At 41.4% G+C, this 15,762-nt stretch overlaps 1 protein-coding gene across 1 annotated transcript in view; it reads right to left on the bottom strand.

Moving 5' to 3' along the window:
* The window catches only part of fer1l4 (fer-1 like family member 4), a 35,373-nt gene that overhangs the window by 3,004 nt on the left and 16,607 nt on the right, over positions 1-15,762 (bottom strand). Inside the window, exons 21-44 of the mRNA XM_063910398.1 lie at positions 15,400-15,532; positions 13,599-13,699; positions 13,424-13,511; positions 12,930-13,046; positions 12,684-12,836; positions 12,385-12,580; positions 12,085-12,209; positions 11,336-11,470; positions 9,673-9,846; positions 8,766-8,876; positions 8,392-8,553; positions 7,837-8,011; positions 7,051-7,163; positions 6,817-6,933; positions 5,583-5,628; positions 5,273-5,376; positions 4,323-4,457; positions 3,607-3,723; positions 2,956-3,083; positions 2,123-2,293; positions 1,635-1,789; positions 912-1,093; positions 737-822; positions 549-647 (exon numbers count right to left, since the gene is read on the bottom strand). Of these exons, the coding sequence (XP_063766468.1) occupies positions 549-647; positions 737-822; positions 912-1,093; positions 1,635-1,789; positions 2,123-2,293; positions 2,956-3,083; positions 3,607-3,723; positions 4,323-4,457; positions 5,273-5,376; positions 5,583-5,628; positions 6,817-6,933; positions 7,051-7,163; positions 7,837-8,011; positions 8,392-8,553; positions 8,766-8,876; positions 9,673-9,846; positions 11,336-11,470; positions 12,085-12,209; positions 12,385-12,580; positions 12,684-12,836; positions 12,930-13,046; positions 13,424-13,511; positions 13,599-13,699; positions 15,400-15,532 (3,123 nt within the window). The remainder of the gene's footprint in view (positions 1-548; positions 648-736; positions 823-911; positions 1,094-1,634; positions 1,790-2,122; positions 2,294-2,955; positions 3,084-3,606; positions 3,724-4,322; positions 4,458-5,272; positions 5,377-5,582; positions 5,629-6,816; positions 6,934-7,050; positions 7,164-7,836; positions 8,012-8,391; positions 8,554-8,765; positions 8,877-9,672; positions 9,847-11,335; positions 11,471-12,084; positions 12,210-12,384; positions 12,581-12,683; positions 12,837-12,929; positions 13,047-13,423; positions 13,512-13,598; positions 13,700-15,399; positions 15,533-15,762) is intronic.

Below are 15,762 nucleotides of genomic sequence, written 5' to 3'. Positions count from 1 at the left end.
CACACCTTTAGACTGTTAAAAACATGGCATGCTTTAAAGAGGACATATTCTGCTCATGGTCAGGTTCTTATTCTGTGCTTCTACTGGGACATGTCTCCCGGCTTTAATGTTCAAAAAGCTCTTTATTTTTTCTCATACTGCCTGTGCTGCAGCACCTCTTTTCACCCTCTGTCTGAAACAAAGAGCCCAGTCTGCTCTGATTGGTTAGCTGACCAGCTCTGTTTTGATTTGGCAACCACTTAGAAATATCCTGCCCCTTTTCACATACAATGCTAGCCAAAAGAAGTGAAAGTGTTACATAGTGATGTCATTATGTTACAGAAGTAAATGAAGGAGTCCAAAGGAGGCGTTTCAGGCAGGGGGGAGTGTGTGGGAGAGAAACTCCCTCTGGAAGGAACTTTGTGATTTTACCATTCTGAAGTCACTAATAATCTCACTGTTGTATTGTAGTATTTGTGCAGGTTAAGTGGCAGTAAAATCTTTTGAGAACTGTCATAACAAATAAATCCATGACAACCCTTCAGAATGTTCTTGTGTGTGAATCTCACCCTTTCACGTAGATGTCGGAGGACGGGATGCCGGTGAACGGGTTCACATCGTCCAGAAAGACGTCGTCGGTGTTCCATATGGTCACTCGCAGCTCGTACCTGTCGTCAGGAAACAACAAGAAAGGTTATACACTGTTATTTCTTGACTACTCTTTTAAACTCTGTTTGATTTTACTGTGTGGACCTACTGTTCAGGTAGGCGTGGTTTGATGTCAACAGGAGGCGGAGCAGGGACATCATTAGGAAACATGTCCACCCACATATGAAGGTAACCCTGCAACAAACACACACATTGGTGATTAAGTGTATCAATTTAATGTTATTATTCCATTATTGTTGTGACTGTAGTTTTTGGATGTTTACCTGTGGCAGTCCAGGTTTACCCGGGTTCAGCAGGGACCGGATCTCCACATGCTCTGGCACCAGAGGGACGGCTCCAGGGATGAACTCGTTCATCTCCCCCCAGCGCTGCAGCACACTCAGGGCCGCGTGCTCATCTATCTCTGCCTCCTCCTCTGGAGACCGCTGGTTCTTCTTCAGCAGACCTGACAACAACAACAGCTGCTGTATAAGACTATCATACTGTTACTGAGGCTGATACAGCTGTAGAATGAAGCAGTAGAAGAAGCTGCTCCAGGAATAAATCCTAATAAACCCGAAATTGGACTCAATGAGTTTTTTGAATGGGTGCCTGATTAGAATCCTGAAATAAGGACTGTGGTTAACACAAGTTTTATAATAACTGTTTCATCTTTTGCTGTAAGACATAAAACATGTCAGTGAATACACCACTAGCTAATTATAAAGCTTTTATTGGTCCTCTTAAAGGCGGTTGCTACATTTTTTCTAAATGAGACTTCAGATGTTGTCTGGGGCCTTTACAACCTCGTGGCAAATTTACTCAAGATCTTCAAACTATTCCAATAGCAACTTAAAAGCTAGATCAGGTCATGCTTAAAAGTAAAAGCGTTTGTTGAAAAGTTACGGCACAAAATCTAATTACAAGTTGTAAGCTTAAAAGTGGTGACGTTGAAGTCATGTTATCTTAGTATAATTAGTTCATAGCCTCACGTCAGTCTGTCCTACCTTCAGGTATTGCGTCAGGTGGGATCTTGAAGATTTTGTTGAGGACTTTGACTTCAGAGGTCCTGTACTCTGGAGACAGGATGCCGTTCTTACTGCAGAGCTCAGCCAAAACTGCAGATGGCCTTTTAGCATCGCGCCACACATTGTAACCATCACTAAAGAGGGACAGTCCAGAAGAGCAACACACAGAAAGACAGACATTTACACTTTCCCAAGGACATAGTTGAAGTATATCCATTCTTTTATAAGGGACAGGCACAGTACTAATAGTAATCAAATGTTTTAAAAGTGGTCAGGTGCAGCCCTTAACTAATGTGCTTATACTTTATTTCAACCCCCAAGAGAAATAACGTATTCTTATTCTGATTAGTAGTACTCCTATTAATATTCCTACTAACTGTACTCTCTTAGTTGAAGTTTCATGGATTTTTGACCAACATGTCATTGTTCAAGTTGCAGTTCTGAAAAAACTGAGTGGTGGTACTAACGTGTCGTAGTAACGAGCGAGGCCGCAGGATGGCCGGTGGCGGCTGTAAAACCGGTTCTCCAGGTCGACCCGTGTCTCACCAATCATGTCATCAGCGCCGATAAGATCGTGGTCCATCACTGTGATGACCAACTCTGTCTCCAGCGGGAAAGACACTGTGAGCTCAAACACCCTGAAAGACAGTTCAAACAGACAATTAGGCAAAGTGTAAATTATTTTGTTAAAATAAACTCTGTCACAAGGTAGTTTTATTTTACTACAATGACTAAAATGTGGAAATAATCTGATGATCGAGGCCTTAGGCACCATGGAATTTTTTTAATCAGGTTTTTAATTCTCCTTTATATAATTTTGTTCTCAAAATAATATATACTGGAAGAGTAACAACATATTTATGTGTTAAAGGTCCTCGAGGTTTTTGGATTTGTATGGATGTATTTTTGCCCCTGATGCTTGAAATGTTTCCTCCTTTGTCAAGCTTCATAAAGATGATAACGCCACATACTTTGACGTTACAAACCTAAACCCCCTTTTTTCCTGTCAGAGTATAACAAGAACTTCATTTTCAGTTGAGGTTGAACAAAAAAAAAGCTGTGTCCTTGTTGACTTCGCCTAAAAAAAAACAGTTTTCACTGAATAAAACGCAACGTCTTTGTTTTCTTTGATTGAGAATCAAGTCTGTCAGGTGGACACACAGGTAAAGTCCACTAAAACTTGACTAAAAGAAAACTAAGAAGGACCTTTGGTAGAAGACTAAGACTTAATAACATAATGAAAACAACGATAGACAGTCAGAGCGTTTAGCACAGGTACAGGTGGACAGACTGTACTGACTCTCCGAACGTTGGGTTCAGCTGTTTGGGGATGTATCGATCGACGGTGTCCAGACTCTGCTTCCCGGCTCGGACCACAAGATACGGGTCGGCTTTACCGTTCGGGTCCGTGGGAGCCAGAGTGGTGGCCTGCAGGAAAAAAACAACAAACTGTAAATCACAAAATCACACAAACAGACAATCAGACTTTTATTTTTAACAACAACTACAAGAAAATGCATTTGTCAAGGACGAAATTATGACATACCAGACGTTCCTACCTATATTTACATGCAATACTGTTGACAAAAAAAGACGGGACTACAATGTTGTTGTGGTGGTCTCCTGCAGCATTGCCACTTTATTTCTGTGTACTAAAAAATATTGAAAGAAAACCATATCCTGCTTCCTTTCATTTTCAAACACACTATTCAGTGTGAGACTTTGTCTGGATGCATTAAATGCAGCGTCTGGAATACTGACCCAGGGACATGAATTAATGATAACTTTTAGTCGCGCTTATGTAGTTGATACAGAGGCATCTGTAAGTTGAGACTATTTAATTATCAGCTAACAACTCCTTGAAATAATTTCAAAGTCTGAGTAAAGGAGATTTTCGAGTGAGTGAGAGACAAGAGACAGAATATGGACGGGCAGAGAGACCTGCAGTTACCTTGACGATGTAGACTCGGACCAGGACTTTGAGCGGAGAGTTTTTGGGGATCCCATTAGTGATCTGACACTTTGTGTCTTCATCTCCTTCACCAATTGGATAAACCAGGAAGGAGCCCTGGGAAGGGAAAGCATGGGGAAATGAACACTTCTCTGCAGGGCTATTTGGAAAAAAGAACGCTTACCAAATATTTTAAAGCTTCATTCTAATGAATGTTGAAATTGAACTTTAAATCATCATTCGTATGCTGCATTGCTTTTTCGTGACTTTTTGAACACAGTGATTCTGCAGAATTACAAATAAAGATGGCTACACTTACATTATTAATATTTTACTATTTGTGTAATTAAATTCAACTTGTGGCATTTGGAGGATTGCCTCTGACTTTTCCAAACATTTCCAATAACTCCAGAACATGGTGAAGTCTGAGGGTCAAAATGATTGAAAAACAATCTGATGTAATCATTTCCAAATTTTACATGCGTTTAGCCAATCAAATATTCAGTTTCAATCCGTATTTTGGTGTTTATCCTTTCAAAAACATTCTCACTGCAGTGAAAACCATTTGCGCTCCTGCTTGCCGCACACAAAGGGATGCACGCAAGGTTACAAGTTATAAAAACCTCAACAGAACTTTTGAAAGTTAAAATATGACATTCAGTTCAGCCCGACTTCTCTGTAAAGTAACAGTCAGAAACACAGCTACTCCACAGTACCTTGTACTTTCCCATCAGCCTCTCCTCTTCATCCTCCTCGTCACCCTCGATGCTAGCTCTGCCTTTATACAGCGGGAAGATCTGCAGCCAGTCCTCAAATTGACTGAAGTCTGACTCCAAATCATTTCTGTACAGCTGAACAGGAGCACAGACAGAGCAAACGTTTGTAACTGTGTCTGTAACAGGAAAACTAAACTGAGGATAAGTAGCAGAATAGCAGAGTAGCTGTTTTTTTTGGCTCACTTTGAAAGGTGATGTTGAGGAGAAGTAAAAACTTCCACAACACTTTGCAACATAAATACATTCCAACAATGTCACTCACGATTATCACTACAGGTGTGGACTCCTTTATTCACATGATTTAGAACAATATATAAAACAGTGTATTGTTATCTTTATGTTTATTGTTCTTCATGTGGGCAGTCCTTAAAGGCGACCTTGTATGCTTTTTGGGGTTTTCCTTTCCTGTAGTGTGTTATATAGGTTTGTGTGCATGTAAATGGTCTGCAAAGGCTAAAATCCCTGTGTTCCCTCCAGACTGAGTTTCTCTTCCACAGACTCCCTCCCTGCCTGAAATGCCTTAATGGAACTCCTTTATTTTCTTCTGTAACATAGAATCATCATAACATAACATTTGCGCTTCTATTGGCAGGCAATCTAAGCAAAGCACAAAATACAAATATGAGCCTGAAAGTGAGCATAACATGTCCTCTTTAAGACCAATATCCACTCCCTTGTGAGCGCTGCTTTGGTGTACACCAACTTCTGAGAAAACTGTCTGAATTTTCTTCATTGGTTAATCTTTAACAACGTGACCTTTTCCGTCTGTAGTTTAGTGCCTGACAACACATTTACATAACGCATTTCATGCAATGTCTTTAGTTGCAATACAGTGTGTTTTATTCCCAAAACACTGAACTATAAACTGAAAATAACAGTGACCTCCCCACCTTTAATGTGACAATGTTTTTGCGTTTCGGAGGCTCGATCACCACCACCACCATATCCTCCTCCTCTTCTTCTTCGATGTTTGCCATGGTCAGATTGCCTGCCTCTGACCCAAAAGAAAAAGACACAATCAACACTAAAAAACACAACTCTAATAACATTGTTTGCAATGTTATTCTTGTGTTGTTATTTCATTTTTTAATTTGCAAACTTATTATTCATGATTTTAAACAATGCAATAATCAAATAATAAATAAAAATGAGCAAAATACAATTGTATCGTGCCTGACAAAGTAGGCGTTGAAACTGTACCATTCTCTGCATGTTCCTCCATCTCCTCCTCCTCCTGTTTAGCAGCCTGCACACATCAGACATGATGAGTTCAACTATGAGTGACTTTTCTTTAAGTGTTTAATTTAACAGATACATGTATTCAATATAAAAAGAAAAATAACATTGTTGTTTAAGTTATAGGGTGTAATTTTCCTAATTCTGCTTTAATTATCAGTCTTGTTTTTGATAGTTGTTACAAAATGTTAAATACATAATTTTAATGTGTTATGGTAATTGTGCAAACGCCGCAAGAAAAGAAAATCTAATTTTGTTTGCTTCTGTTGTGTGAATCTCATCATATTAACTAATATTTTAAAAAAAAACTAAATTAAAGGTGCCATAGAAAGCATCTATCTGGTATTTTAAATTGTTCTCTGATGTCTACAAAGAAGGTATATAACTTTGGTTGATCCAAAAAAATGTCCAGATGTGGTTTTACAGACCCATTTACAACCCTATGATTTGGTCCTAGAACGAAACAAGCTGAATTGCCTTATTTGGGGCTCATTTACATAATTATGATGAGCTCTGCTCTGATTGGCTGGTTTACAAGGAGCAATCCATGGCTGCCTCAGAGCCCACAGAAGTAAGTGAAGTTCGCGAAACTGTGAGAGATGAACCATGGAGGCTATTAATATCCAACCTCACATGTTGGAGCCTTTATCGGAGGAGGAAACCGATGAATTTGAAGAACAGCCAGTTGGTCGGAGATTGGAGAGCAACGTTACGGAGTGGTAAGTGTTAGTGTTTCCAGTAGCTGGTGTATGCAAATGTTGGGGCTGGACTACCGTGTGTTACGTCACACACAGGGATTGTTTTAATTCGCCCGTTTTATCGCTGTGATATGCATATTCATGATTTGCACGTCAAGGAGGAAACAATGGTGTTTGAGGTTCACGGTATGTCAGTTCAATGTACCGAACTCTCCTTATTCAACTATGTCAAGGTAAATACAGTTTTCCATTCTATGGCACCTTTAAGTTTTGACCACTTTTCCATTCTCCATGGAAATTGCATATTTGATCCTACGGGTCTTGCTGGCATTTTTACCTCCATACTAAAGTAACATGTTATTTTACATCTAATGTAGTTGAAGCTTTTATTCAATGCTTGGGTGAAGTATAACAGGTGTGTGTTTTCAGTCTACAACGGAAAATCTTCTGCAGTCGTGATTAACCCATGTCTTTAGACAGACAGGTAAATCATGTCTCACCTCTCTCTCCATCTCCTCCACAGAAGCGTAATATTTGGACCACCAGTCCAGCTCCTCCTTCTCCGGTATCTCCTCTTCCAGCTCATCGCCTTTCTTCAGCAGCTTCTTCAGAGGAGCCTTAAGGGGTTTAATTCAAGGAGATGAACTCATTCTTTATCCTTTATGACTGAATCTAAGTGGAAATGTGCCTTGGTTCCATGTCATTAAACACAAAGACGATATTAATATACGTACATTGACCAGCTTCATGGGGTTTAAGGGGATCTTTGACTGTTTGATTGACAGGTTGCTAAGTCCCATACGGGTCACTGAATTCAGAGGGTCCACCTTCTTCGTATTCTGCCTCACTGGAGAGACAAGAAGAAACATTTGTGTTGATGAATATTTCCATAAAAACTCAAAATTCACTATGAAACCGCAAGAGCATAGCTCGAGAAACATCCAATCACAGAGCTTAAGACTACATCTTGTGGCTGATGGTTCCAAAGGTTTTTGTAAAACTTACTAGATTTTGGCAGTAAAATATAATGCAATGTAAAGTAATAGAACTATTAAGAAAACACATTACAAACTTAAATATTAACATAATAATGCCATTAAGAAAAACGTAGAACTTGGAATCAATATGTTAAGGTGAATTTTGGATCAATTCCACTGAAAACAACCATGTTCCCAAACAAACCTCATTGGCTAATTGCCGAGAATAATGAGCATTTTAAGGAACAGTAGGCCTTTCAAACATTGAACATCTCCACATATTGAACATTAAACAATGTTTTTAAACAACTAACTCCAACTATCTAGTTTACACTACTATTGTATTATGAATATTTATTTATGTGACACACAGTGCACAGATTGGAAGCTGTACTTAAGTTAGCTTTAATGTAATTTAGTCGCTGGGCAAAAAATGAAATGAAGAAAACTAACAATATAAAAGGCGTTACATAACATTAGTTACGTATACATATCAAATGACTTGATTTTGAAGACTTCCTCCTCTTCTTTCACACCTCTCACCTTTTGGTTTTGGTTCGTCATCTTCCTCCTCTTCCTCACCCCCAAGCTCACGTGGGGCGTAGTCCATGAGGCTCTGGACCACGTGGGTCCCTACCAGAGCAAGCCGACCGAATGCCCGATGCTCCACCACAAACACCGTCAGAGGGGGGTGGAGGTAAGCTTGCTCTGGCAGCTCCTGGATGGAATAATAACAGGGAGACGAAAGACAAGGTTAGCTTTACTTTGTCTGCATGCACTGGACACACAAATAAATATATATTCCAAAATATGTTAACTTGAGTTTATGACATTTACCTTCGAGGACAAGAACAGGGAAAAGCCCTACAATAAAAAAAATGGTTGACTATTCCATTGCGGCCCAAGTGTATTCATTGATATATGCAGTGTAGGTATAAGGACTTAAGAAAAGACTAAATCAGTGCTTAAATCCAAATGCACTTGCACCACGTACTACTCATTGTAGGCGTAATCCAAAATGTGTCTGGGTTACTTCACTAAGTAAGGAACCTTTGTAAACAAAGCTAAAACATTTTTCGGAAACCGTCTTTGACTGACCACGTCTATATAGCGGACCAGCTCTTTGAAATTGGGATGAGTACTGTAGCTCTCGATCTCCTCAGAATCCAGCTGCCGCCCTGCACACTCCACCCTCACCAGGGGGCGCTCCACCTCAAAAAGCTGCACTCGCTTCAGCTCCCGCAGACCCCAGAACAGCACCTATACACAGACATACCCATACCCACACAAAAGAATTGACTTAACTGAAGAAGTCCAAAAAACAATTTAATGCAATCGACAGTGTGTGTGTGTGTGTGTGTGTGTGTGTGTGTGTGTGTGTGTGTGTGTGTGTGTGTGTGTGTGTGTGTGTGTGTGTGTGTGTGTGTGTGTGTGTGTGTGTGTGTGTGTGTGTGTGTGTGTGTGTGTGTAACCTCAATCCTAAAGGTCTTCAGGACAGGCCGGACTCCCTCTGGGATGTTGTAATATCTCTGCTCCTGCAGGTAAGTCAGCTCCTGAGGGTCCACACTGCTGGGGACGCGGGGCTGCAAAGGGAGTTCACCAGTTCATTATCTGGAATTAATTTATTCACACTGCTTTTGGTTTTTGTGTGTCAAAGGATCATTCCAGGTTTTTTTGCAACTCTTCATCATGCCTATTCCAGTAATTCAATCACATTATTCTAGTGAGTTTATTTGGATTATCTTAACCACTTTAATTGAAGGTCAAACTTCTAACTGGTGCATTGAAAATGTTTGTATCCCTCAATGCACAAAAAATGTAAGGACAGTAGGTCAAAGCTGAAGCAGAATGTAAACATTAAGTGATGTTGAGGACGGTATTTCCATTCACCTTCCTTTTCTCTTCCAAATAATTTTTTTTAACCTGTTAGTTTCGCAACTTGTCTAATCGTCTTACTGTTTGGGGTACAGTCATTTGAAAGTTTTTAATTAAAGTTTTTAATTAATTCCTCAAAAGAAAGATTTAGACCTTTAATTGCCTCAATTAGTAGGGTCTTCTCGAGGGGTAACGTACAATCTCAGATATTTTGCTTAAACTCTGTTAAACTTGAAACCCTACCATTTAACTAAATCAGTGTGTCATCAGCATAAAAGCAAGAGGCCAATAGTCCTAGTGTACAGAAAGAAGGCTGAGGGATGTGGAGGGGAAGGGACCAGGCTCAATTATCTCAATTTAATCTAAAAGGAGTGACTTTTCAAGTTTGATCAAACCTCTTTTAAGTGTGTTCACAGATAGTTCTTAAACAGCGTAATTATCACTGATAGAAATGACGGTCAATTACAGAGATCAGAAAGACATTGATTGATTGACAGGTATCACCTCTCCAAACCCAGAGTAGTCCAGCTCGATGAGCTCGAAGGCAGCCAGCAGCTCGCCGGCAGGGGCCCTGCCCATGCTGATGTCAAAGAAACGGAGGTGGGGCTTCTTGTAGTACTGCTCCACAGTTTTAAATTCCGGCTCTGCAAACGCACGACCCAGAGGCTTTGGACTGCCCTGTACACAAATCAGGGATGGAAATTAGCACATTAGGTACATTGTGTCACTTTACCAGCCACTGTGGCAGGTAATACTTCTCAGTCATATCCGTTCGAATTCGCCTATCATACATGGGTCATACGCATGACAGCTGCGCTTTCCACAACCATACAGTCAGATCCAGTCAAATGATGTGCTTCTGATTGGGCCGAAGCGGCGTGAGAATGAGACTCCAACTCCTTATCCACAATTATTACTCCGCGCTTAAATCAAAGTGGGCTAATCAAAGTGGAACTACTTGTTGTGGAGAGATAAAGAATGTATAAGGAGGCTACCTAAACCTGCGGCCATCACAGGATAGCTGCTAGTTTAAACCAACAATGTGGCGTTACATCACCGGGGTGAAAAGACCCGCTGAGGAGGGTGTACAGGAGGGGGGGGGGGATATTAGACCTACCACCGAAAAAAAGGCTAAGCGCTTTTTTAATGAGATGGCGAACAACAGATCGCGACAGGCTGGTGTACGAGGAAACGAGTCAGACCATGTACTGCTCAGCCTGTCGTCAGTACGCATCAGACGCTCACAGGTCAAACAACTTCATCATGGGGACAAGAAACCTGGAATTGGAAGCCGTGAAGGACCACGAGTCATCTAAATGTCATGTTCAAGTCCTGAAAATAGCTAGTTATGTAACATTTGGAACTGGGACATTGAGGTTGACAGAATTGTTCTGTACTGTTGTGTGGACTCAGGTTTAACATGCTGAACTGTGGTGACTTCTCTAAAAGTTTGCTCGCTGATGTTTTGGAGATCATCCTTTTCTATGAAGCATCTTGGATCTTGGATAGTTTGATGCACTGTCTATGACTATGGTTTGTATTTGTAATGGTTGCAAGTGGCTTGTGCTTGTGTTGTCTGTGACTTAAAGTGTTAACACTTTCCTGAGGAAATAGGTACATTTATGAAGTTTAATGGCACAATGTTTCCCAGAATAAACATTACTTAACAGGGCAGATACTTGTGTATGGTTTATCATATCATATGCAGTAAGACTGTAACATTTGCAACTCAGTTCCTTGGTAGCACCTACTTATTGTATAATCAATTCTGATGAAAAACTAGTTGGTAGGCCTGCTGATTAGAAGAAAATAATATACCCTATTATATTGTAAACATTAACGCATATAAAAATTACGTATAAAAAGTGGCTGGTAAAAAAGTTGAGTGGCTGGTAGATTTTAGAATCCACCAGCCACAGTGGCCGGTGGGCAAAAAAGTTAATTTCCATCTCTGACACACATTAACAAACACACACGCCCACAGGTTGTTATGACATTACTTCCTGAAGGTGCGAAACAGCAGAAGAATAGAGAGGAAAAGTCCTACCCCTTCTGTTGTAGTACTTCTTATTTTTTTATTTGAAACGTGTAATTCATAGTACAATTCAAACACGTCAAAACCATTATTTTTCTTTTGTCAACTGTAGAAGAAAAAGGCCAGCGTTACCATGGCGTCTTGGTCGTAGATGTTGATGGTGATAAGGGGAGGGTCTTGTTCGAGCTCCTCCCTCGTACCCTCCAGCAGAACTCTGTCAAACAACAAACTCTCACACCAGGCAGGAGAGATCGTCTCATTTAAAACCTGAACACAACCACATGCTCATGGTTAGTCCTACAGTTGTGTTTTCCATGGGCTTTGACACTTAACATGCATAATGTACGTATTAAATGGGGTTTAAAGTTTGAAATACATTGGTCTCTAGGGAGTAAGTGATAAGGAAGATGCTATCCCATTGAAACATGGAAGATATTCTCTGGAGTTCAACTCAGACTAGACATTTTCAAGTCGGGATGTTTCAGCACCTGCTGCCCAGATTCTGACTATTTTTGGGAAGCCACTGTTCCACTGGAGAAACCCTTCTATGAATTCATTTATACTACTGAGACAGAATATCTGTATTTTCCCAGGCCGTATGGGAACTGTAATCCCTCTATTCTGTTCTTGGTTTTCCTCTGAGCTTCTTAACGGTTATATGTGCCACCTCAGAACCTCCTGAGCTTGCTCCTTTCGACATAAATTGAGAGCTTTGCCTTCCACTTCAGCTCCCTCTTTCTCTCTACTACAACGGTCTGTTGCAAAATCTGCGTCACTAATAAACCGCATATAAATCTTTTGATTTTGATTTTGATTTTACCCTCACTGATATGCTAAACATCAGAATGTAATAAGCCCATTAATTGAATAGCTGTACCTACCCTGGTGACTTGGCATTGAGTAGAGAAGAGAACCTTAGCAAAAGGATCTGAAAGGCCGTTATCATCAGCAGCTATCAGGCCGCGACCCTGATACATGTGACATCGTAGCTGGAAGTACCTGCTGTCTGCAGAGAGAGAGATAGCGAGAAGAGTGATATCAGTGCTGTTGAGTCCAGGTAAAGCTTCATCATAATCAAGTGGAAATAAAACAAATCCCTGGGTTTTTATTTTGAAGGAAAACTCATCTCCATTGTTCTGTTAACAAACAAGAAGTCTCTGAACAGAAGCCTGTTGACTCACCTTGGCAGGACAGACTGACGGGAAGCTTCATCCTCCCTGCGGGGACCAGCCTCCTCTGCTCCTCATCCTCTTCCTCGTAGATAGGCAGAAACTCCTCCGGCAAACAGTTGGTGGCCTCTTTACTGTACTTGGCCAGGCCGAGCCACAGGTAGACCTCCAGCTTTGCAAAGATCTCACTTGCTGAACCATCCGGAGACTAAACAGAAAGGCAGACAGAGACAGAAACTAATACAGACTGAAAATGAGAGGTAAACACCATCCATAAATTGAGAAATGGACGTCAGTGTTAGAACTGCTACCTTCATGTAGAGGGTAGTGACCCTGCCACAGTCTCTTCCCCTCTGCTCCTCCACCAATGAAAAGATAATGGAGTATGCGGGGATCCTGACGTAGGCCAATCGCTTGCTTCCACTCAGTAACCACAGAAATGCGTCCGGGATGGTAGTCTGGGGCTGGAAAGAGGGGTGTGGGATAGAGGGTGTCAGACCTTAGACTAACTAAACATACTGCAACATCTTTGGTGTGACCACTTTATAACCTCTGACCTCTTTAGCCAGCAGGCGGAGTTTCCGTAGAAGTTTCCTGCTTTCCATCAAACGCTGTTTTGCCGTCCGCCTTGTTACCCTTCTCCTCACCCTCACAGCTTGTCTGGCAACAAGGACCTTAAGACAGGTAGACATTATGAAAATGGATGCGAAACTGCATGAACTGCATTTATAAAGGGCTTTCCAGTTAGCTAGCATACAAAGCTCTTAACAATATCAGGCAGCATTCAACACATCACACATTTAATCAGAGATAGAGGCTGCCGTACGACTTGTCACATACCCATCAGGAGTGATGAACATTCACACAAATTCACACACCATCTGTAATTTGGGGTTCAAAGGCTTGCCCAAGTACACTTGCAAGTTGACTTCAAGGAGTGAGGACCGAATCACAGACCCCCCAACCGACAGACAAAAAAGAGAGCCAGACATGGAAGCAAGTAATGAATAGGCAGGAAGATTGTGGCATGTATAAGTGAGAACAGACTCACCAAATGTTTCTTGATGAACTCCTTCCTACATCGATCCAAGTTGTTGGGTCGAGACTGAGACCTCCTGTCTGAGAGAACACTAAACTGTCTGCATTAAGAGAGACAATAAGACAGACAGGCATTAAACCAAATCAAACCAAACTAAATCTATTTTTTTCCCAAGTAAGAGACTGACTTGCAGGAGGCCACCAGCTCCAGCAGCACCTCCACCAAACGGCCTTTAGCGTTACTCCTCGGCCTCCTCAAGAGACGTTCGACCCCATCAAGACCGATCTCCTACAAAAGGAGTAGGGAACGGAGGAGAGGATGAAATGTGACAAGTTTACAGTGGGGCAAAAAAGTATTTAGTCAGCCACCAATTGTGCAAGTTCTCCCATTTAAAAAGATGAGAGAGGCCTGTAATTTTTATCATAGGTACACTTCAACTATGAGAGACAGGATGAGAAAAAAAAATCCAGAAAATCACATTGTAGGATTTTTAATGAATTAATTGGTCAATTCTTCGGTAAAATAAGTATTTGGTCACCTACAAACAAGCAAGATTTCTGGCTCTCACAGACCTGTAACTTCTTCTTTAAGAGGCTCCTCTGTCCTCCACCCGTTACCTGTATTAATGGCACCTTTTTGAACTCGTTATCAGTATAAAAGACACCTGTCCACAAAACAGTCATACTCCAAACTCCACTATGGCCAAGACCAAAGAGCTGTCAAAGGAGACCAGAGACTAAATTGTAGACCTGCACCAGGCTGGGAAAACTGAATCTGCAATAGGTAAGCAGCTTGGTGTGAAGAAATCAACTGTGGGAGCAATTATTAGAAAATGGAAGACATACAAGACCACTGCTAATCTCCCTCAATCTGGGGCTCCACGCAAGATCTCACCCCGTGGGGTCAAAATGATCACAAGAACGGTGAGCAAAAATCCCAGAACCACACGGGGGGACCTAGTGAATGACCTGCAGAGAGCTGGGACCAAAGTAACAGAGGCTACCATCAGTAACACACTACGCCGCCAGGGACTTAAACCCTGCAGTTCCAGACGTGTCCCCCTGCTTAAGCCAGTACATGTCCAGGCCCGTCTGAAGTTTGCTAGAGGGCATTTGGATGATCCAGAAGAGGATTGGGAGAATGTCATATGGTCAGATGAAACCAAAATAGAACTTTTTGGTAAAAACTCAACTCGTCGTGTTTGGAGGAGAAAGAATGCAGAGTTGCATCCAAAGAACACCATACCTACTGTGAAGCATGGGGGTGGAAACATCATGCTTTGGGGCTGTTTTTCTGCAAAGGGACCAGGACGACTGATCCGTGTAAAGGAAAGAATGAATGGGGCCATGTATCGTGAGATTTTGAGTGAAAACCTCCTTCCATCAGCAAGGGCACTGAAGATGAAGCGTGGCTGGGTCTTTCAGCATGACCATGATCCCAAACACACCGCCAGGGCAACGAAGGAGTGGCTTCGTAAGAAGCATTTCAAGGTCCTGGAGTGGCCTAGCCAGTCTCCAGATCTCAACCCCATAGAAAATCATTGGAGGGAGTTGAAAGTCCGTGTTGCCCAGCGACAGCCCCATAACATCACTGCTTTAGAGGAGATCTGCATGGAGGAATGGGCCAAAATACCAGCAACAGTGTGTGAAAACCTGGTGAAGACTTACAGAAAACGTTTGACCTCTGTCATTGCCAACAAAGGGTATATATCAAAGTATTGAGATGAACTTTTGTTATTGACCAAATACTTATTTTCCACAATCATTTGAAATAAATTCATTAAAAATCCTACAATTTGATTTTCTGGATTTTTTTTTCTCATTCTGTCTCTCATAGTTGAGGTATACCTATGATGAAAATTACAGGCCTCTCTCATCTTTTTAAATGGGAGAACTTGCACAATTGGTGGCTGACTAAATACTTTTTTGCCCCACTGTATATGCATTGTGTGATAGGCACTGTGTAAATAAAAGGAAATAAACTCTCACCAGCCTGTCAGCTGTCTTGGTCAGCCAGTTGGCCTGATAGAGACGAAAGGTGTGATCTTCAAACTGACTCCAGACAAACAGACAAGGCTTCTGTTTCTGGGAGGGGGGCTGGAGAGGAAGACACTGGAATGACCTGAGTGTCGGACAGACAGACAGGTAGGGAGGGGGAAAGACAACAATCAAGCTTACAACAAATGGCTTTGTGGAGTTATCATTGTGGAGGTAAGTATAGCAACTCCTCCAACAATTGTCGGCTTTTATTGGTAAATTGACTGTCAAATGCTGTATAGTTGTGCCTCTACACACACATTCACGGATTGATGGCTGCAAATTACCCTTAGAGGCACTGACATACATATACAC

The sequence above is a fragment of the Eleginops maclovinus genome, chromosome 20 (genome assembly GCF_036324505.1).
Source record: "Eleginops maclovinus isolate JMC-PN-2008 ecotype Puerto Natales chromosome 20, JC_Emac_rtc_rv5, whole genome shotgun sequence".
Lineage (NCBI taxonomy): Eukaryota > Metazoa > Chordata > Actinopteri > Perciformes > Eleginopidae > Eleginops > Eleginops maclovinus.
This window is presented reverse-complemented; position numbering and strand designations above follow the sequence as displayed.